General features: G+C 40.4%; 1 protein-coding gene across 2 annotated transcripts in view; it reads left to right on the top strand.

Annotated features, from left to right (window-relative positions):
- Positions 1–24,616, top strand: part of LOC131251809 (uncharacterized) — a 46,696-nt gene that overhangs the window by 7,757 nt on the left and 14,323 nt on the right. For both annotated transcript variants that reach the window (XM_058252780.1, XM_058252774.1), the window contains exon 2: positions 13,365–13,483. In XM_058252780.1, coding sequence (XP_058108763.1) covers positions 13,365–13,483 — 119 coding nt within the window. The remainder of the gene's footprint in view (positions 1–13,364; positions 13,484–24,616) is intronic.

The following is a 24,616-nucleotide window of genomic DNA, read 5'->3' as shown; positions in this document are numbered from 1 at the left end:
ATGGAGTTTCTTCTTGACTGCTGTTATTCTCAACCGATAATATATATTTTTTCTATCCTTCTCTCTATTGAAAGGAAAGAAAGAGAAATCCTAACCCAAAAGGATCTACTATATCTTATTGAGAAAAAAGGCTCTATCGTGTAATATGGGAGAACCAGATATGGTGAAGCGATCTCCCCGTAGCACTAGTGGCATAATAATTTATTCGTTGGGGATCATATATCTTGTTACTGCTACTCTGGATAGAAAATTCAATTTGGAAGATTGTCAATGTCATACCCCAGACTCGGTAACCGGACTCATAAGGAACCCGACAGCCGGTTCTGGCCACAACAGCCTCCGTAGTACCCCATTCTTGGTTCCTGAGACGGGTTCCGATCCTGGGATCTTATAAGGAGGATTTCCATAACCGAATAATCATTTCCTATACAAGTATACCCAAGATCACAGTAAGTAAATCTCGAAAATAACAAAAGGACACATCACAAAATCCACTATAAATTTGAACTTTTACGAGTACAAAGCAGAATGGAAATACATCTGATAGCAAGAGAAGGAGGAAGAAGATCTGCAACACTGGGAGTCCTCGGCTCAACTCTAATCCAAGCTCTGCCGCTACGATGCTGACCTAAGATCACCTGCACGTATCAATCGTGCATAAGCTTATAGAAGCTTAGAGGGTGGTGGAAGTGTGTGACAATAGTGCGCAAAAGAGTAATAGGAGGAGGGGAAACATAATCAATGATAATATCGCTAGCCTTACCGAGGCTTGCCATGAATACAATGCAGTGAATACTGGGCGCCTTGCCAAGGCGATGTATAAAGGGGCTTATACAGCCGATGCGAATGCAATGCGAAGTAATGCCAGTGCTCATATCCAAATCCACATATCAAGTACATTTCCATCATAAGGAAATCACCGGGGTCCAGTACACTATTGGATGACTGCCGCTCTCCAGACCCGCACAGTCAAACGAGCGTAAGAGACCTCACTACCCGCCTGTGGACAGCCAATCACCAATAAGGCTCAACGGCAGCGGACCCATTTACAAGCTGGTCAGACTCAGCCTAGCAATGCCTTCTTATACCAGGCGTGTAAGGCCACACCCCTACCCAACCGACTACTCAACAGTGGGAGTCGCGGCCTAACGGTATAAGGCCCTAGGGCGCTCATAGTTTTCACTCGGTCACGACATTGGGGCAGATCCTTGGTACCATGGAAGTTTTGGAAAATTCACCCATGGGCATCCTATGCACCCAGTATGCTCAAGTAACATTTCTAGTGTCCACACATACGGTCATCCACGAATGTCCCTGTGGAGGCAAGGCCCTGATGAAGCAAGGGCGGATCATCATGAAATGCGATGCCAATGCATGAGTCACGCACATAAATCATGCACTAGCTTCAAGCACTCAATGTGCACAAGGGGAGAAACTCCATCCCTCTATCATGTCAACCCAATGACCACACACAATGCAATCCATTCACGCAGATGATGCATATGGGTCATAATGGTGCAAGTATGCTACTCGGCAATGATGACGTGGATCATACTCCTCCTACCCAAGGAGGGACAAGGTCTAGATACGTAAATATGTACTCTTAAGGAGAAATCCTCTAGTGGAGGCCCAATACTTTGGGGTAGCCCACAAGCTAAGAGGGTTATAAAAACCCAAGGAAGAAGCGGTCCTAATCAAGGGCCCAAGGTGGGCCTTCAACCACCTATAGAAACCCTATGGGCCTACCTTAGGGCCACCAAGGAGGACATCCAACCTCAACTGGGTCCCAAAAGGTAGCCCGCTACCTACACGCATATAAAGTAAAGCCCAAGGCCTAAGCAATCCATGGCCTAGTGGGCCATACACTAAGCCCAATACTTAGGCAACATGGTGGGCCCTTAAGCAAGGTTCGGGCCCAACCATAAAGATCATGAGTCCACTCATTGTAGTGGGCCTAATGGGCAACCCATTATTCCAACCATATGGGCAATTCTTATATTTGAAACAAGAAAGTTGGGCCTTACATCTTGGCCCAAGTATGGGGTTAATTTTAATAGGCAACCAAAGGCCCAACTTCTCGAGTGTTTTGGCCCATGAAACCCATCACAATAGTGTATAAAATATAGGCCCAAAGATCAGGGGCCTATCAAGAAAGTTTCAAGACATTGGGCTTGGGAAACCCAACAATTAACTATGAATATTGTTCTAATAAAAACCAATTAATGTGGGCCTTAAGAGCGCACTAATTAAGCCCAAAAATCTAATCAAAATAGGGCAAGATGTGTAATAATGTCCTCAAATCTGGTGGGTCATGCTGCCCCAAAACATACATTTGTGGGTAGCAACCTTGGGCCTAATGCTGAAATTCCAGCCCATCCACTATCTGGGCTTGCTGGAAATTCAATAAAAATTTATTTATACAATTTTTTTAATCTCTAGTGGCCCATACAAGTCACAAAGGGTCTTACCCAAAAAGGAATTGCACAAATCACAAGGTAAGGATACACAACACATCAAGGTGGGCCCACAAGGAGGATGGACGGCCAACCATGGCTGGACATCCCAGCTTGGTGGGCCGGTCCAGCCAGTGCCACGAATTGCACAGGGGTCCCAAAACTTGGTAGGTGGGTCCTACCATGGGTGGGCCACACCTCCACAAAATTCGCGATTTTTGGATGATTAGAAATATTTTAATTTAATTTAGAAATACAGCCTATCCAGAAATTTTGCTGGGTAAAATGTTGTTGTCCATACAATATTTATCCAATAAGGTGGGCCCAAACTTCATCTAGGAGGGGAGGGATGGATGATTAGTATTTTTCCCATAAAATACAACAAGGTGGGGTCCACAAAAGTGGCCCATCCTAGGTCGGCGTCGTAATAGCTGAGCTTGGATAGGTGTTGAGTCGAGGACCCAGTGTTGCAGATCTTCTTCTTTCTTCTTTTGTCATTAGATGTATTTCCTTTCAACCTTGTATCTAAAGTTCAAATTTATAGTGGATTTTGTGATGTGTGCCTTTGTTATTTCTGAGATGTACTTGCTGTGATCTTGGGTATGCTCGTATTGGAAATGGTTATATGTTTATGAAAATCCTCCTTGTAGGATCCCAGGATCGGAACCTGCCCTAGGAGCCGAGAATGGGGTACTACGGAGGCTGTTGCGGCCAGAACCGGCTATCGGGTTCCTTGTGAGTCCGGTTACCGAGTATGGGGCGTGACACTCGCAGTTTGGTGGGCTGTTTGGAACGAAAGAAATTCGAGATGTTTTGTGAACGAAAGAAGGTCGGGTGGATTGAACTTCCCAAAAATTATTTCAAAAATTATAGACGTATTTTGGAGGGGTGATATTTCAAAAATTAGAATTATGCCATAACTTCCAACATGAATCCAAATGGCGGAAAAGGATTCATGTAGCCAACCCCAATTAGTTGGGTAAGGCTTAGATGATAATGATGATGATGATGAAACAATTTTAGCCATCTGATTTGTATATTAAATTTATACTGGTGTTGACTCCTTTTGTAACCATTCATTTGATGACCAAAACTAAGTTGATTTTCATGTGATCTATCAATATGCTTTTCAATATTCCGTGATGGCCCAAGCATTTGGTAGGTTTGGTTTGACATAAAAATGTCGCAAGCATGCATATTGGAAGAGCCACCATCATTTAAAATTGATGATTAACTATCACGTTCCATAGCTCAAGTGGTAGCCTGAGTGAAAGATACCTCGTTTCAACACTGAGGTCTTGGCATCAATCCCTAGTGGGGGTGGCTAACAGTGAAGTGTGAATTGACAGTGGGGTGTACTAACAAGCTAACAAACAAAAAAGAGAAAAAAGAAAAAAAAAAAAAGAAAAAAAAAAGGGCTTGCCCTACTTATTTTAAACAAGAAAATATTGATACTCCCAGGACCTATATGGGGTTAACGGAAAGTGTCATGGGCGTGCTCCCCATAGACGCAAGTTCTATTCCCCTCCCCAGGATTACCCGATGCATGTTGTTTGCAGGTGATTGCGTGCATCCACAGTGAATAGTCTCACCTTAAAATGGGGCAGGGACACCCTGACATCATTAAAAAAAATGATACTCCCATAAAGTGCAACTACCCATACACATGCACAGAGCCATGGTAAAAGTGCCACGTATTTTCCTCTATCCAAACCATTCTCCCAATGGACATTGGGCATGTTCCCAAAATCAAATTGATTAGACAATCCAAACCTCTTATTAGAGGACATGTGTTCATTGATTTTGATTAACCACTTATTACCTTGACCATCCATTTGCAGTGACAACCGGTCAATTATTGTACTTCATAAGTCATGATAATTCTATGATAAGTCTATTCTAGCAAACATGATTTGGAGGGTTTACTCAAACCATCTGCCTCACATGTAGAGAATCTAGTTCCAGTCTGTTGCCAAATTATAAGCTTGAAAAGAAATGATTTAGTAGTGCTCTACCCAAAATTGCAGTCCTTAGCCTTAGTACTAAACTGATGATTGGCCCATAGCTCTGTTAGTGAGCTCCTATTTAGTATGGCTCAGATGTCCTGCACAAGTGACAGTTTGGTGAGAATGATGGTGTTGCGTGCTGTTTATAGGTGATTAGTTATCAAGGATATTGTATATGTTTTGGTCGATGGTGATTGAAATGGTACCACGGCGTACATTTAATTAAACCATCTAAATTTCCAGACCTAGTGTAGTTAAGGCATGCTATAAAAAGCCAAATTGACTGAATGGTCCTACCCTCTATTTAATGGGTGTTTGTTGAGCATGGGCCATTGATTATGTGTGTTCTATGAAACATTTCTATAGAGAATGCTAGTGTATTGTGTATGTGGTTAGTGGCCCCTTTGGCCCCTTTTAGTGTAAGTGCATGTGCACACTTCCCTCTTCTCCTGCAGTGTACTATATGCTTTATTATAATAAAATATTATGTGTTAGGGCAAACAAGCCTAACACAACATCTCTCCCAAGCTCTCCTTCTTTTTCTCTCTCAATATTCTCCTCTATTATTATCATCAAATCATTCTCTACTTGGTATCAAAGCCTAGATCCAGGCATTCCGCATCCAACAGATTGAGAGGCAACACGTCACCTTGCTGACGTTAGCAGCCGTACGGCTGACGTCAGCATTGTACGGACGCATGGACTCCTAAAAGTCTAGGGGTTTGATAGATCTTGATTTTAGAAGATTTGTCATGATTTTTTCAGAATTTATTGAACCTCCTTTCATAGTATTTTAGGCGAAATAGAGAAATTCGAAAATTAGGCCCATCTTCCGTTCTTCTTCAATCTACCTCAAATCGGTAAGCTTTTCTTTGGTTTCTTTGCTCAAGATGGACCGAAATCTTCCTCTCAAGCTACCCATGGAGGATTTTTTTTACTTAAGATCAATGTTTGAGAGGTTTTTAACCTCAAACGGACGTGCGGCTGGGCCGTTTTTCACTCGGTTAGGCTTTTTTTTTACTGTGTTTCATGGTATTTTGGATGATTGATATTTGTTTGAGGTTTATCTCTTCTATCTTGAAGGATTGAGTGAGATAGAGTTGTTTGAATCAATCCTTCTTGGCATAGGTTTATCTCTCTTGGACTCTCCTATGGCTGACAAAGGGTCCTCATCTCTTGGCATAGGGTCTCTTGAATCCAACCCCTTGCAGATTACCTCCACTAAGTTGAATGGTGACAACTATCTTCAATGGGCACAATCTGTAAATGTATTTTAGGACCTGTGACAAGTTGTCATATATTTTATATGATCCTTTAAGCTCTACCGATGTTACCTACAAGTCTTGGACAAAGGAGAATTATCAAGTTATTGCATGGTTGTTAAATAGTATGGATTCCTCGATTAGCCACTCAGTGATGTTTTTATCCTCGGCTAAAGGCATTTGAGATACACTTCATGATATGTTCTCGGAATCTCAGAATTTTTCACGGGTATTCCAGCTTATTCAAGAAATTGATCGGTTCCAATAAAACTGTAGATCCTTAAAAGATTACTATTCGACGCTTCGGGGTATGTGGGATGAGTTAGATATGTATCAGCTCTTCCTTCCAAATGTAAAGAGGATCATGAACATGCTCATAAGCAGGAGGATGATACCCAATCTCCCATCTATGGGATTGGTTCCTTCCCTCTTTCTTCTTCCTTTTCTTTGTCCTCAGTCTTGCATGTGTCTCGTTTTCCATTAAACTTATTGTCTGTTAGCTCTCTTATTAAATCATTCAATTGTTCCATTACCTTCTTCCTTTCTTATTGTTTGTTTCAGGACCTACAGACGAAGAGAGTGATTGGTGGGGGGATGAGTGAGGAGGCGTTTATCTTATCGATGATACACCTATTGCCGCTTTTAGTACATTTTCTCTAGATCGAAAATCCATGAATCGGTGGCATTGCCGCTTAGGCCACCCATCTATAGCTAGATTGAGACTTTTGTTTCCCTCCTTATCTGTCACTAAACCATTATGCTATGATATTTGTGAATTGTCTAAACATCATCGTGCTACGTGTCCTCCTAGCTCTTATGGGAGGAAATCTCAACTTTTTCTTCTGGTTCACTCGGATGTCTAGGGACCAGCTCCGGTTACCTCCACTTTTGGATTCAGATATTTTGTTACCTTTGTTGATGATTATTTATGCATGACTTGGATTTATCTTTTGAAATCTAAAAGTGAAGTGTTTGATGCGTTTAAAGTGTTTTATCATGAAGTGTGCACTCAATTTCGTTGTTCCATCAAATCCCTCCATTCTGATAATGGGGGAGAATACATGTCTACTGCCTTTCTGTCCTTTTTGCAGGAACGTGGTATTTTATCTAGGAATCGTTATCTTCTTTAAGTTGCTCACACCCTTCTACTTGGTATGCATCTACCTAAACATTTTTGGGGTGATGCTCTTCTAACTGCTACTTTTCTTATTAATCGTATACCCTCATGTATCCTGTCTTACAAATCCTCATTTACTATATTGTATCCTCATGATAATCCATTTTCTCTACCACCTAAAGTTTTTGGTTATATATGCTTTATTCAAATTTTGGATGGGAGTAATGATAAACTTAGCCCCAGGGTAACTAAATGTGTCTTTCTAGGGTATCCTCGGAGTCAGAAAGGGTATAAATGCTTTGACTCATTGACTCGCAAGAAATATGTCTCTGCCGATGTAACTTTCTTTGAAGATATTTCTTTTTTCTCCGCTCCAGGCCGATCCCTCTGTGATCCTCTTGCGAGTCAGGGGGAGTGACTCTTATCCTCTTTCCACTAGTGATCATGGGAAAACTCCTCTCCCCTCTATTCAGCATCCTGTTGGTGATATGGGTGAGCCTAAGCCTCTGCAGGTGTATCATCGTCGAGATAAATCTTCACACGCTCAGCCATCCACCCTTCCGCTCACTTTGGATGTTGGCTCAGGTGACTCTCCTACCTCGAGTTTAGATCTTCCCATTGCCTTGCGCAAAAGGTCACGATCTTGTACTTAACACCCCATTAGTAATTTCGTTTCATATGATCATCTTTCACTATCTTTTCAGTCGTTTACAGCTTCCCTTTCATTACAGACTATTCTTAGATCTCTCTCACATGCTCTTCAGAGTCCTGATTGGACGAAGGCGATGATAGAAGAAATGTCTGCTCTTGAGAAGAATCATACTTGAGACCTTGGGCTACTTCTTTTAGGCCATAAACCTATTGGCTGTCGATAGGTTTATACAATCAAGTTTCTTCCAGATGGCTCAATTGATAGCTATGAAGCCCGTCTTGTTGCTAAGGGTTACACACAGACTTATGGTGTGGATTACTTCGAGACATTCTCTCCGGTGGCTAAGCTTAATTCAATTCATGTTGTGCTTTCCTTGGCCGTTAATTTATCATGGCCCTTATTGGCCCTTATTTCAGCTTGATGTTAAGAATGCATTTCTCCATGGGGATCTTGCAGAGGAAGTTTACATGCATCAACCTCCTGGCTTTGTTGCTTATCACAACCTTGCACTTGTATGCCAGTTGAAGAAGGCTCTTTATGGACTCAAACAATCCCCACGTGCATGGTTCGAAAAATTTAGTCAGGCTCTCTTGGTGTTTGGCTTTGTTCGTAGTCCCGTCGATCATTTTCTCTTTATATGTCGTCGATCGACGGGCATCATGGCTCTCATTGTCTATGTGGATGATATTGTTCTATCCAGTAGTGATTCTGCTGGAATGAGGGAGGGTAAAGATTTTTTGAAGACCAAGTTTGAGATCAAGGATCTTGGTCCTCTTCGCTACTTCCTCGGAATTGAAGTTGCTCGCTCATCATCTACATTGGTCTTGTCACAACGAAAATATGCGCTCGATCTTCTCATGGAGACCGGCATGTTAAGGTGCAAGCCTACTCCCACTCCCATGGATACTTCATAGAAGCTTCGACCAGATGATGGTGCTCTCCTTACTGATCCCGAGATGTATCGACGACTTGTAGGCCGACTTATTTTCATGACTATTACTTGCCCAAATCTCTCATTTGTAGTGGGGGTTGTTAGCCAATTCATGCAAACTCCCCGTACTTCCCATCTCACGGCTGTCTACCGCATACTTCGGTATTTAAAATTAGCTCTAGGTCTTGGCCTTCGCTTTCAGTTGCATGGTCATCTTTATCTTTCTGGCTATTCCAATGCTGATTGTGCAAGTAGTACTTTTGATCGCCGCTCTACATCCGGCTTCTGTACATTCCTAGGTGGCAATCTTATAACCTGGAAGAGCAAAAAGCAGCCAGTTGTTGCCCGGTCCTCCGCTGAAACAGAATATCTTGCTATGGCTCATGCGATGTGTGAACTCGTGTGGCTTCGCAACCTTCTTGAAGAACTTGGCTATCCTCCTTCGGATCCTGTTCCTCTTCATTGTGACAACCAAGCGGCCATCCATATTGCTCGTAACCCAGTTTTCCACAAGCAAACCAAGCATATTGAGGTCGACTGTTACTTTATTCGAGAGAAAGTAGCTTCTAAGGAAATCGTCACTCCCTTTGTTCAATCTGGGGATCAACTTGCTGATGTTCTTACAAAGTCCTTGAGTCGAGATGCTCTTCATCGTGTTCGTGACGAGTTGGGCATGATCAACATCTATGCTCCAACTTGAGGGGGAGTATAGAGAATGCTAGTGTATTGTGTATGTGGTTAGTGGCCCCTTTGGCCCCTTTTAGTGTAAGTGCATGCGCACACTTCCCTCTTCTCCGGCAGTGTACTATATGCTTTATTATAATAAAATATTATGTGTTAGGGCAAACAAGCCTAACACAACATCTCTCCCAAGCTCTCCTTCTACTTCTTCTCTCTCAATATTCTCCTCTATTATTATCATCAAATCATTCTCTACTATTTCAAGCTAAAGCATCATGTTAGGCGAGCTTGAATTCTGAATAGGGAAAATTATAAGATAAACTAAATGAACCAACCCCATGAAACAAAGGAATTTTGAAAAGCATCAAACTGTGAACAAAAATTCAAATAAGAATTGATTGAACTATGATTCAAGTGACTATAGTTTGTCTTGTTTGCCATGTTGTTGATTGACAAAGAGCGGAGATGTTGTTTCTAAGGAACTGGAGGGCATAGTATTAGGACAAGCAGTTGAGGAAACATGTCATCATCATCATCATCATCTTAGTCTTATCCCAATTATTTGGGGTTGGTACATGAATCGTTTTTTGCCATTCCATTCTATCAAGGGCCAGACCTTCATCCATGCCCTTTTAGAGCCTTTAACTTGTATCAACTTACTCCTTTGATCAGCACAATAATGCATGGGTATTTTCACATCGGGCTCGAGTGGGGTGACCTGCGTGAAGCAGGGGTACACTCGGAGTAGGCGGCCCGTGTGAGGTGGGACCCATGTGAAGTGAGGCTGACCAGAGCTATGAGATAAAGGGATTGATTTTCCAAGCTCTATAAGCTCGAGCTTTTAGAGCAAGTGGTTGGTTGTACTACGTCAAAAGTGGTATCAGAGCGGGAGGTCTCAGTTCAAGCTTTTAAAGCAAGCGGTTAGTTGTCCTGCGTCACACAGTTCTTGGTCTACATTGCACATGACCAAGCCATCTAATTCTACCTTTCCTCGTCTTATTACCTATTGGTGCTACTCCTAAGTTCCCTTGAATGCATTTGTTTATAACTTTATCCTTCTCGTTGTGCTACTCATCCATCTTAACATCCTTATTACAGCTACACTCATCTTATGAAAATTTTGTTCCGTAACTGCCCAACATTTTTATTCCATAAAGCACGTTTGGTGTTATAGATATCCTATAAAATTTCCTTTTCGGTTTGAGTGGTACATGACAATCACATAAAACTCTAGAGGCACATCTCCATTTCTTCCACCTAGCTTGAATTCTATGGGAAACATCCTGCTCAGTCTCTCTAATCTCATGAATTATTGATCCAAGGTATCAAAAGTGGTCACTTGGGAAACTTCTTGGTTAGCAATGTTAACTAATTCCCTGTTTTCAGTACTATTGTTACTAAAATTACGCTCCATATACTCTGTTTAGTCTCGCTAATTTTAAATCCTTTAGATCTAAAGCATCCCACCATAAATCTAGCTTTATGTTTACACCTTCCCTAGTCTTGTGAGTCAAACTTGTCATCTGCAAACAACAAACACCATGGGATCTCTTCCTGCAAATGCCTCATTAGCTAGTCCATAACCAATGTGAAAAGGTATTGATTCAATGCCAACCTTGGTGCAAGCCTATAGTATCTCTCCATTATTGGTCCTCATATTTGTTACCACTCCCCCATATATTCTTAATCACACCATTATCCCATTAAAACTCTTTTCTTTCCCAGTTCCCACCAGATTAACTCTTTAGTCAATAACGACCATGTGGAGATCCTTCCTCCTATCCCTATGTTTCTCCATTAATTGTTTACGTAGGAAAATAGCTTCAGTGGTAGACCTCCTAGGCATGAAACCAAATTGACTTTCTGATACATTCATCTCATGCCTTAGTCTTTGCTCAATCACTCTCCCTGAGTTTCATAGTATGGCCCATAAGTTTAATCCCATGATAGATAGTGCAACTCTGTATGTCTCCTACTCTCTTTTATTCTTATAAATAGGTACCATGGTACTTTTCCTCCATTCGTCTAACATTTTCTTTGATGTTACAATTTTGTCGAATTTTGACAACCAAAATAACCTAGTATCTTCGATAGATTTCCAAATTCTATTGGTATACCATTGGTCTTAGGTCCTTTCCTATTTTCATCTTTCTCAAAGCTTCTTTCACTTTAGAGACATCCTAATCCTACGATAGTATCTATGTTCTCCAATGTCATTTGAGTTTAATAAGGGAAACATGTGGTTCTGAAAACTCAGTAAGAAGGAAGTATAAGAGCTAGTAAATTTAGCAATGAAAGCATAATAAAAGAATCTTTCTAAAAAGATGGCATTATGTGACACAAATACGTCGGGCAGCTAGGTTAGGTCGTAATAAAAAAAAAATTCTGGTTTGACGATTGTTGTGGGAGACGATTAATCAGATAGAAAACGAAGGTTCATCTTTAAGATCCGCTAATGGGAGACGATTAATCAGGTAGACAATTGTGGATCCCCTCGGTTTGAAAATACAGGAAACCTGCATTAGGCCCAAACCACTTCCAAAATATGGCGGCTTCTCATTTCAAATATTCTAGAATTCTCGAAGTCTTCGAGGGGGGTAGGCCATGAAACAACAAGAAATGCAGAGGTTCTTCTTTAAGAGCTGCTAATGGGAGAATTAATCAAATAGACAATTGTGGATCCACCTCAGTTTGAAAGGAGTGAGGAATATAGGAATTCATTGGGGCCTTGAGCCAGTTCCAGAATATGTTTACTTCTCCTTTGAAATATTCCAAAATGCTTAGTTTGCAAATATTCTTGAAACTCATTTGGTAAATACTCTGCCCTTGAACCGGTTCCAATGAATTTTATTTTTGTGTCAAATTGGGTAACATGGATAAAAATGTCTTGAAATGATAGAACACTTTAGATTCATGGCGCATAAAATATATCCATGTATAGTGGGGGTAATAATAAATAAACAAGTAAAATGTTTATAACCCAAACGAGATAGTGCTGAGGCAGGACCCCATACATCAGTGTAAATAAGGTGAAATGACGCCTTTGCTGCGTCATATCTACTCAAGTGGGAAAAGGTAAATGAGCACTTGTAATGTCATATCAGAATGCCGGAGGTGAGTTTGGGGACTATGAACTCACTAATTAATAGTATTGGTCGATTTCTCTATTACCATGTAAAGGAAACAATGGACACCAGGAAATAGGGAAGAATTGTGTGTTTCATTACATGGCCCAATAGGGGATTATGTACATGTCGAGGAAGGATCTGCAAGATGTACATGCTATTTTGAAATATTTGTACACCATCTCGGAGATATTCTACACCTAAGAGTATATCTTATGTACAACTAATATGGCCATTGGGTCCCATTGTGGGGCCCACTTTCTTTGTGTCTACACTAGGCTAACTTTGAAACCATCTGTAACTAAACTTCTTATGTAGAAACCAAGCCAAGCAACCTTTTAGAAGCTTCTAGATTCCAAATGAGTCCACACCCCACTCAATTTTATTAACTCATTAAACCTCATGCTCAACCCAACTCAACCAACCTAACCAACCCTTTAATGAACTTGTAGATTGCCAAGGATTCCATGCCAAATTATTATTATTTAAACTCACTAAACCTCATGCCCAGCCAAACTTTACTTCCTTTTGGACTCCACTACACGTGGGTCCCACTGATAGTAAAGTCATCACCAAAGGGCCTCATGGCCCCCTTTGTTCACTTGTGATTGGTTTTGGACCTTGGGGTCTTTGAGCTGTTGATTGAGAGGCCCACATCATCTGCTTCTATCTGGAAGCAGTAAATCATAAACTTGAAGATTATCATCTTTTGATGGCCATAGGTAAATCATAAGCATACATGGAGATCGTAAATATGTTTCAATTAGTTAAATATAACCCATATTTGTCCTTATATTTATTTTAGAGAGAGAGAGAGAGAGAGAGAGAGAGAGTCACCCAACAACAACAAAAGAAAGAAAAAAATGCCATGGTAAATCTCTGCACGTGTATCTCATTTCATGGTAGAACTCCCACGGTAAATCTCTGCATGTGTCTCTCATTTCATGGTAGAACTCTGCATTTTTGTTGGTGGTATATCTAGAATGTAATGTTGCAGTATAGCGCTAGTGACCAGACTTATGTCACGTGTTGCTCTGGTGGATCAATTATCTTATCAGGTCATTTTGTTTTTATTTCGTCATTTTTGTTGACATGCTATGTTGTCAAACTGAAGAACATACATACATCTACTGGCAGCTCCAGTTCACCAGATGCAGCAATATTACAGGCATGGAGTATTTGACAACTGTTATGAAAAGTGGAACGCACTTTTTGACTGTTTCAATTTAAAAACAAAACGATCATCTGAGGTGCAGGTAAGCCTTATTGATCTTACTTCTTGAACTCAATATCATGCGGTGTTTCTTATAGTCTTCATACAATTTTGCATTGCTAGTGACATGAGTGTCAGGATCCGTCACTGATACAGAATGTCGGATTTGCTGAACCCCGGGAAGTAGGATTCATGGAATTGTTTGTCTATCTTAATCAATATATAGAAAAGTCCCTTTCTTGTAGAGCATGGTTAGTTCCTCAAAGATTTCCCTTTTTAATGAGAAATTATATGGTACTAGGTATGTCATGTCTACCATAGTTATGCACATGCACTTGTTTCTTTATGCTTTGCTTGAGTATTATGTGGTTAGACACTTTTTAATTTTGAGATTAATAGTGACAACGACACAACACTTGCAAATTTTTGTTTTTTTACTCTGAAAATGAGGGGGTGGTCATATTAATTGACAAATTAATGTATGTATAATAAAAAATAATTAAAGGAAGAAAATAACTTATACATTTTATTTGAATTGAAAGAGGGAAATGGAAAAGGAACTTAGTAATTTTTTTTTTTATTTTTTTGTTTAAGTGGTTTAACTCCTGTAATAGTAAGTCTATAAAAAAAAAAGTTGTTTTATGCTTTAAATTCAAGTAAAAGATTTTTAAATCTTTCCTTAATAGAATCCTTCTAAGAAGTGTCTGGCGAAAGGATTCTATGTTCAAGTGTCTAAACAGCTGGATTTGATAGGTTTTGATTGGGAGAAGAAATCCCAGCATACCACCACCCTAGAATCTGTCTACATGTTGATGTTGGTTTCTCCCGACACAACTTTTCGCGCTTAGAAGTGAAAACAAACTTCAAGAGCATGCATAATTTTCTTCATTCAATGAATAAGACTGAATACAAAGATATAGAATATATAGATTTCTCCAGTCTCAAGATTTTTAGAAATCTTCTCAATCTTAGTTAAAAAAGATCTTAGAATTCTTCTCAAGCCTATCTAAAAGATTTTCTACCTATGGAGATTCTAGAATCGAAGAATATAAGAATTGCTTTCATAGTTTATAGAAATTACTAGAATACTCTCATGGTAAGTGAATAAATTATACAACTATTTTCTAACACTCCCCATCAAGCCTCTTTTTTATTTTTTATTTTTTTTAATTGACAAGAATGCAATTATTAAAAGAAGAAACCCTGAGAGCAAGCAAGAAACACCTAGAATTAAACATCACAAAGGCAATCCCAACCAATATTGAGGAGATCCTCAATTTAATATATGAGAAATCCTCAGGAATGATAGCCAACAACCCATAAGACTAGGGGTGGCAGTGGGTCAGGTTTGGGCCGGGCTAGGTTAGGCTCGGCCCTACCCAATCATGGGCCTAGTGATGCAAGTCCAAGCCCGAGCACAAGAAAAATTGGTTGGGCCTAGGCCCAACCAAGCCTAAAAATTGATACCTATTTTTGAAGATAATTGTTCCTAATCCATCAATTGATCGTATTGGCCACACATGTATAAAGAAATAGACATTTAGGAAAATAAAAACCAATGGTCTACATACAAGATGTATGTGTTGCTTAACCAAGGAATGGATTGTGGATAGAACATACATATCTACAATATATAAATACAATAGCTTTGGACATTTTTTCCATCACAATTAGTCTTCACAACATCGGTTAAGAGAAGCCAAATTTATGATAAAAATGTAGTTGTTTGACGAGGAATGGTTGAGATTTTATGGCACTAGTGATGAGGGCATCCGAGCACCTACACGATTTTATCGAAGGTGGAGGAGAGCTGAGGCCCCAACCTAAGTTTTATTATAGTTGGATGAGCATTACATGGGGCCCAGTGGACCCAATTCGAGTTCTTTCCCACATTAAAGACCACACATGCATGGTTATGCATTTTTTGAAGACCCCACACTGAGAAGATGCATGTGGGCTGCTTATTTGGAATTGATTGATACATCTTTAGACTGTTTAAACATCATCGAGCCTGACCTGGAGCACATCTGGACGTTACAAACGTTAGACCATGTTGCTGGATATCTTGGACACATCAATTTGGTGGTCCAGACTATTGGATATGTTAGGAGACTCGGGTTTAGGTGCATGTACACTCTAGTCTGCACATCCAAGCCTTGGACAAGGTTGTTGATCATGTGTGGACATGTGGACGTACCTATTGCACGCTGGAGATCATCCTTGTGCCATGTGGTACATCTTTGTTTCTGCTTTAATTTTCAATTTTATTTTAGGTTATTAGAGATTTATTTTTTGATTTTGACTGTTATTAGATTCGAACGGTCAAGAATAGTTCTGGACTTAGGGTTTATGACACAGGACAGCCCTAATTATGATGCATGCTCATGGAGATAATTAAACAGCGGAAATAAAAGGAATAAATGATCTAAAATTCTAACAATAATCATCATAACTGAGAAAATCATAAAGGAAACATGCAATGGAGCGGGCCATCACTACAACCATGGAGTATGGAATTCAATTACTACTTAGGTTGGATCCGGCGAGGGATGAGACCTCCCGATCTTGCATGGTCACACCCAATCGATCAATGAAGATCACTAGTCCGAAGAACCAAGAAGTTTCTCGGATTAGGGATTTGAGAATTTGGGGATTTAGGGTTTAGATCGGTTCTCAAGATTTTGATCGAAGAGGAATTAGCCAAAACAAAAAAATAGAAGAAAGAAAGTTATTACCTTGAGGAAGTTGGATGGGCACAAGAAGAAATTAGAAGAAGAAGATCAAGGGGAGAGAAGAAGCACCATTAGAGAGAAGAGAGGAAGGAGGCAACCAAAGGGTTTGCTTTTCATTCATCAATAGTTCAAATTCGTGTTTTGGGCTTTACCCCACTTAACTAAGCAAATAAAGACATAAAATTACTAAAATACCCCTAGGATAAGCAAATAAAGATATAAGATTACTAAAAGACCCCTAACTAAGTCAAAAAACGTGCAAATAACATAAGTATGGGAAAGTTTGGGCGCTCGGTCTTCTTTCTCCAATCTTCCTTCACATGTGTCTTCCCTAAGTGGGGTCTTCTATATGTCCAATCACATGTGAAAGGTCTTCAGCTCCTCAATATTCGCCTATCCACAAGGACGGCACTTGTGGTTGGCGCTTTCTTCGTTGGTACACCTTGAATGCACCTGTGTCCGCATCAGTTTACTTAGGTTTTGATATATATACTTGGTTGAGACTTGCGGCTTGAGATTATGGACATATCGAATGAAATTTCTGTACATTGTTTCTTTTGAGCAAGAAAACTTCATGTGAATGGAATTTGGTATGAAGCCATTGGAGTGATTCCAAGTTATCTTTCTTATTGCTATCGAGGTATTTCTTTCTTCTCTCTCTCAAACCCTCTTTTTACATTGAATATTTTTTTTTCTATTCTTTCTCGAACCCAAACTCTATCATCATCAACCCAGCTCATCAATGATCAAATCGACCTAGCTCCACCACATCGCCTGTACGACTGTACGGTCGTACGGTCGTGACCGTACACTGCACGGACATGTCCGTACAATGTTCGTACAACCGAACAGCCTCCCATTCATTGATCCTCTCTTCTTTTCTATTTTATAAAACCCTAACTCTAACCCTAGCCTTTTATAAAACCCTAAATTTCCAATTTCTTGATTTCCAAACCCAAACCCTAATCCATTCAAACTCTAGCAAAGCGCTAGTGAATCCTTGAATCTAGAGTGAATCCTATGCTAGATGGAAATTCTACCATCCATTGGGCCATGTCCGATTAATAGCCTTAAAGATCTATTTTGTGGGATTACGTTGTGGTCTTAAACTTGAGCTTAATTAAATATTTGATTTTTCTAAATTCGTGGTAGATTGGCTTTATTTTATGCTTTAATTTACTTTGATAATCTGTTAATTAATTTATTTGCATCATCCTAGTTTAGGCCATCCGTCTTGCATGAACCAACGATAGCTAGGTCAAACTTGCGTCACTTCTTTTAATACAGGTAGCCCGCATAACTTCTCATATTCTGTTTATGTAACCGACACAAAGAGGAGACCTTGCGAAACTTTATGGGTCCACCATGTTGTATATGCAAATCCACTTTGTCCATCAGGTGAGACCATTGTTTGGAGTATCCCCGAAATTATCAAAAATATCCTTGATATTATCTCTATTTCCAGCTCAACGATACCGATAACACCAATGGTATTAGAAATTCTAGGTATCAACGATGCATCGCTAAGTATCGTGAATGTTTGATATCACCAGTATTTTCTATGGTGTAAATTCTTAGTGTCGCTTGTATTGCCAATATTTTTGACTATGTAAATTTGAGTTGCTTGTATCGCCAGTGTATTGGCAATATTTCGATAATATCGCCAATGCATTAATATAAGCTAAAAATCTGTTTATTAAAAAAATTCCTTTTTTTTTTTAAAATTTTTATTTTTTTATGGGCGCATGGTTGTATGCACTGATCAAATTGTCGATGATATTACCGTTAACACAACATGGGCGATATCGAGACCACGTTTTTCTTGTTTTCTTTCTAGTTGTTAACGATTTCTCGGCGAAATGTCGTATGTTGTCGATATTCTGAAATATTGATGGATATTTGGATGGAAGGTTGGATGGATAGATGGGATTGATGGGATGGTTGGACTGATTTCTCACAATACCACATGCTTTTAAGCCACCCATTAAATAGAAACTTATTGTGTATGCATTCTTTCTGCAAATTTTTTTTTTTTTTATAAAAAATCCTAAATATGCATGTGTATTTTAGCGTCTCCTAAAGTTTCTTGAAAAATTCCACCTATTTTCTCCATGTTTCCCCACATTTCTGGTTATCGACGATATCGATATTGTTTCTGTATCCTCGGCCAACAAAACTTGTAGCGATACCAATACTTCAAACGCTATTTGAACCATATAAAAGATAAGCTTGGTTAAAAACTCACATGAGCCACACCATCGGGAACAATGTAAAATTGATCCCATTAGCACTAAGTTCACACGATGTGACCTACTTGAGCTTTTTATTAGGCTGATTTTTTGTTCTCTTCATCTTAGTGAGTTGGACCTTGTAAAATAGTGGGAAGAGATGAAATAGAAAAATGAAAGAGTGAGAAGAAAAGAGAATGTAGAGGGAGGAGAATGGGCTTAAGTTAGGGTTCACACTCCCATCCTTCTTTTATATTATGAAAGTTTCATAATTACAGAAATGTCAGTAATGACAAAGCAAAAATCCCCTCTATATCCTAGACCAAAAGAATCCATCTAAGTGGGCACATGTAGTGTTCAAAATATCGGCATCGCATTACGTATCGCATCCTTGGGATGCAGATACGTATCAGTTATCGCACGGGATATATCATTTATATCTAGTAATTTATCACACTTTTTGGGAAACATGGGGAAAAATTGGAAAAAATGGTTGAATTTTTCAATGAAACTTCAAATATTGTTAAAAAAGACCTTAATACAAACTTTTAAATCAACATCTCCAAAAAGAAGTGCACATAATAGGTTTCCTTTGTATAGGGTCCTAAGCTATGCATTGTTTGACTGAACTAATACAACTATATTCAAATTGAATGCATAAAATTTAGAGTGTATGTGATGATCATTTAATCAAACACTCTTAAATACTTCGAAATTAGTCTCAATTAACAGCTGTTGAAGGAAATTTTCGAAATTTTTTAAAATTAATTTTTAATTAAAAAATGATTTTTATTTTTTGAAAATTGACAAGGACTTAAGAACTTAGTAGATCTGCCCTCATACTTGCTTGATTTCATGTTTGGAGTGCAACATTGCAAGCAATTTGGGAGAAACTGGAAAATTTTCAAAATTTCCCCAAATTGGACCACCTACACTCAGATTTCAAATTAGAGTGTATGTAATGATCATTTCATCAAATACTCCTAAATACTTCAAAATTAGTCTCAATTGATAGCTGATTAAAGGAAAATTTTGAAAGAAAAACGTGGAGAACATGAAGAACCAATGGATATCGAAATCAAAGCTCCAACTCCATGATTTTTCATGCAAAATATGAAGAACCAATGGATATCGAAATCAAAGCTCCAACTCCATGATTTTTCATGCAAAACATGAAGAACCAATGGATTTATAACCATTTGACACCGATTAAACATAATTTCAAAAAAAAAAAAGATCAGAAATTGAAAATGCTCACCGGATCGAACTTGTGGGACATATCGGCACTACTTGTGCGTTTCATATTGCACAGGTGGGATACAAGATATATCATGAGATATATCAGCTACTATCGTTGATATTTAAAACATTGGGCTTATGTAGGTCAATTTTACATTAATGAACTCTCTCCCTTAAGCTGGAGTATAGATATTGTCGATGCTAGGTGATGAGGACATCGTGCACACGCACGCCCGCACACCACCACCCCTACGCACGTACGTACGCAGAAGGAGGACCCCACCATCGATCTGGCTTGATGACGACGTTCAGGGAGGGCCTCCTAGCTAGAAGACAAGTTTTGGTTCAAAAAAGTGGGCCCAATAGTCAAGAAAAGTCCATCATGGGATCTCATGATTGTGGCCCACTCGTCGGATTGATTTCATATTTTAGGTTTTGTTCATTGTTATTATTTAGAACATTGTGAACGCTTTAGATTTCTCTGTTTGGTTTTTATTTTAGTTTACTTCATCGCCAAGTAATAGGTTGCGCATATGGTGCGAGTTTTGGGGTATAGGATTTTCTCTATAAATAAGCACCCCTTGTAGTTCTTTTGATTCATTGAAGTTAATAAAAAAATTCCTGTTTTATTTTTCTACTCTCTTCGTAAGTTGTGGAAGAATTCAAAAGTGGGTGCGAAGCCCTCCCTTTTCGAAGGGCTAACTATCGTGGTGCAAAGCCACATCGATCCCGATTCACCCCCATCCTCCATCATCTTTTTTTCCATCTTCCCCCACCATCCGTACTTTGAATTCGTCCTTTTGTTGCATTAGATTTCTTCATTACAGCAGGTTTCCAGATTTCAGCCCGCAGGTGAGCTGAAACTTCGGCGGAGCACCACGCACAAACCGTACATCGGATTGAGCTGAGATTTGGGAGTTTTGGAGACCATCCCTGGCCGACCAGGGCCAAGGTGGCCTTTTTCTGAATAGTGGGCCCCACACACGTGCGGCTGTCTGGCCATTGTTGCTATCCACACGTGGGATCGTCTTTTGACTCAGGTTTTTATCCTCTTTTATCCTTTCATAGCCGTTTTTCATGAATCCTAGCCCTAGCTTACGTTTTCCTTAAGTTATTTGCCAATTTTCTTATCCTAGGGTTCCCCGAATTGGAATTTCTGAATCCCTTGGATTAGGGACTGATTACTATGCGTGCGTGGATGATTATTTCTTATCTTTGAGTATTGTTTGGTTCATAATGTTTATTGATCCAGCTCTATCATGTGTAGGCCTGGACCCACATAGATTCCCCTTAATTGAATGTTTGGACTTTCATATAGGATATGGAATTTGTGTAATTGTTTCTGAACTAACGTGATCTTAAGCCTGAAATCTCGCATATCATATTTAATTTTCATGTCCTGCATCAAATTTGGTATCAAAGCCTAGGGTTCTTGTAGGGGAATTCACCACATATTTAGGGTTTAGTTTGTTTGAGTCCTTGCATTCAGTCCATCATATATAGCTGAATTTTAGTAACGGTATATAGTCTCCTTCATATAGAGTCTCGTAGGGTCATTTAGTTTTTTAGACACATATAGTTGCCATAGTAGGTCCTTAGGATTGAGTTAGCCTGTGTATGCCCACACGTACGAGTCGCGGTTTTGGTTTGCACCCTACTCTAAACATGGAGCAACTACAAGAATCAATGGCCCTGTTAGCCCAGCAGGTTGAGTCTATGTCTAAGTGCTTGGAACAACGCATAGATCAACGCCTTGACTAATTTGATGATCGTGTTACTCAGATAGAGGCCTCCCTCAGGACAAACCCCACCATTGGGGAAGATGCCCATTCTCAGGCAGGTGGTCAGGAGATTAGACCAAGGAATGGAGGCGGCCAAGGAGTTGGTCATGGGCGCGCTCCTGTGCACCCACCCCGTGAGGGACATCATGACCAATATGTCCCAGATGCGCAACTCCTCAAGGGAGTTAGAGTAGATGCCCTTACTTTTGATGGCCACTTAGACCCTAAAGCTTTTTTAGATTGGTTGGCGGATATGGACCACTATTTTGAGTGGTATGATATGTCGGATGCTCGACGAGTCCGATTCGCCAAGATGAAGCTTGTAGGTCAAGCAAAGAGGTTTTGGGTGACGGTTGAGCGAAAAAAAGAAAGAGCGAGGGAACTCCTAATAGTCCATTGGGGAGAAATGAAAGAAACGCTGAAAGAGAAGTATCTCCCTTTCTCTTATCGCCTGCGGTTGATTAAGGAGTGGCAATCTCTTCGACAGGGTTCCATGAGTGTTGCTGACTATATTGAGAAATTCGAAGAGTACTTGACCCACTGTGAGGTTGATGAGGATCCCGTACTCACCCTTGCTCGTTTTAAAACGGGCCTCCATCCTGACATTAGGAGAGAATTGCTCGCCAAAGACAGACACTATCGAACAGTTGTACCAAGTAGTGTTAGATGTCGAGCAATACCTTAAAGCATTTGTGGGAAGGCGGTTTGACTTTCGCGAATCCGGTGCTAAGGCCAACCCCTCTGAGGCTAGACCTAACACGGGATTCCAAAACAAACCTTCCCCTAATGTTCAGCCTAGACCTAAGGATGATAAGGGTAAAGAGATTGTCAGGTCTAGTTCACGTGGAAGTGGGGCCACTAGGTGTTTTAGGTGTCAGGGGTTTGGTCATTTTGCTCACCAGTGTGGCACGAGAGAGGGCACCAAAGTACTCCTTATTGATGGGCAAGTAGAAGTAGTGCCCCCAGAGAATGATAGTGAGGAGGAATATGAGCCAGTCGAAACCCCTAGTGATGAGGAAAAGGGAGCACAAGAGTCTGTGACCCTCGCAATTGTGCGTTGCCCCCTGGCTTAATCCAAGAACACTGATGACTGGCGCCGTAACACGATCTTCTACACTTATGCAAAATGTGAGGAAAAGAGCTGTAAGATGATCGTGGATAGTGGTAGTTGTGCCAACATGGTATCAACTAGCACTGTGAGTCGTTTGAACTTGAAGATGGAAGTCCATCCTCAGCCCTATAGAGTCTCCTGGATTGATGAAACATCCATTCCAGTCTCGCACCGCTGTCTTGTCCCTATTCAGTTCGGATCTTATAAAGACAATTTGGTGTGATATTGTTCTTATGGTTGTGGGCCATATCATTCTGGGTAGGCCGTGGCTCTATGACAGGGATGTGACCATATTTGGTCGTTCAAATGTGTGTACATTCTGGTTTGAGGGCAAGAAGGTCAAGCTAAATCCTTTGTCACCCAAGAATACAACTGGAAAGGAGTTCACCACACAGAGTAGTGTGAGCGGCCCAAAAGAAGTGAAGGAGTCGAAGTCCAAGTCCAAACCGCTCCATATTTTGAATGCCAAAGACTTTGAGCGAGAGACGGAGGTGGACTCAATGATATACGCCCTCGTGGCTAGGGAGAGTGTACCAGAGACTAGTGTAGAGTTACCCACTAAGGCCATTCAGGTGGTACATGAGTTTCGTGATGTCTTTCCTGATGATTTACCGAATGAGCTTCCCCCTATGAAGAATATACAACATGCCATTGATTTAATCCCTGGGGCAACTCCACCAAACCTCCTGCATTACAGAATGAACCCAAAGGAGCACGCTGAGTTGAAGAGGCAGATTGATGAATTCCTAGAGAAGGGTTTCATTCGAGAGAGCATGAGTCCGTGTGCCGTGCCCGCCCTTCTTACACCTAAGAAGGATGACACATGGAGAATGTGTGTTGATAGTAGGGTCATCAACAAAATCACAATCAAGTATCGGTTTCCCATACCGCGTCTTGATAACATGCTAGATATGATAGCCAATGCTACTATCTTCTTAAAAATCGACCTCAAAAGTGGGTATCACCAAATCCTTATACGCCCTGGTGATGAGTGGAAGACGGCCTTCAAGACGAAGGATGGGCTATATGAGTGGCTAGTTATGCCTTTTGGTTTAACTATGCCCCAAGCACTTTCATGCGTGTGATGACCCAAGTGTTGAGACCCTTCATGGGGAAGTTCCTGGTCGTATACTTTGATGATATCTTGATTTATAACATGACTAAGGAGCAACATATCAACCATTTGAGCAGGTTTGTGGGATCCTTAGGGCCGAGAAGTTGTACGCCAACCTAAAGAAGTGCGCGTTCTTGTCTAGTAGTGTGATCTTCTTAGGTTTTATTTGTGTCAGCTGAGGGCGTATCGACGGATCCCGAGAAGGTCAAGGCCATCGTTAATTGGCCTGAACCCCGCAATATTCATGAGGTGCGCAGCTTTCATGACTTAGCTACTTTTTATAGGCAGTTTATTCGAGGTTTCAGTTCAATTGTGGCTCCCATCACGGACTGCATAAAAAAGGGAGAGTTTCAATGGACAAAGGCCGCCTCGAAGGCCTTCAAGGAGATAAAGGTCAAGATGACCGAAACTCCAGTCACGTGACTTCCAGATTTTTCAAAAGCTTTTGAAGTCGCATGTGGCACGTCAAGAGTCGGCATTGGAGTACTTAGCCAAGAAGAACACCCTATCGCCTTTTTTAGTAAAAAACTGAAGGAGGCGAAGCAAAGATATTGCACCTATGACAAGGAATTCTACGCAGTAGTGCAATCACTACGCTATTGGCGACATTACCTGTTACCGCAAGAATTCGTCTTGTTCTTAGATCACGAGGCCTTAAGATACTTGAACTCTCAGAAGAAATTAAGCCCCAAGTACGCTAAGTGGGTTCAATTCCTTTAAGAGTACACTTTTATGCTTAAGCACAAGGTCGATGTAGAGAATAAGCCCGCCGACGCGTTGAGTCGTCGAGTCGCATTACTCAACTCCATGAGCGTTGAAGTTACGGGCCTTGAGCGCATCAAAGAAGAGTATTTTGAGTGTCCAGATTTTGGGGTTGTGTTTACGTCTTTATTAGAGAGTCCATCAGGAGCTAACAGTGAGTATTTGATTTTGAACGGATATTTGTTTAGGAGTGACCGCTTGTGCATACC

The sequence above is a fragment of the Magnolia sinica genome, chromosome 1 (assembly GCF_029962835.1).
Source record: "Magnolia sinica isolate HGM2019 chromosome 1, MsV1, whole genome shotgun sequence".
In the NCBI taxonomy this organism is placed as follows: domain Eukaryota; kingdom Viridiplantae; phylum Streptophyta; class Magnoliopsida; order Magnoliales; family Magnoliaceae; genus Magnolia; species Magnolia sinica.
This window is presented reverse-complemented; position numbering and strand designations above follow the sequence as displayed.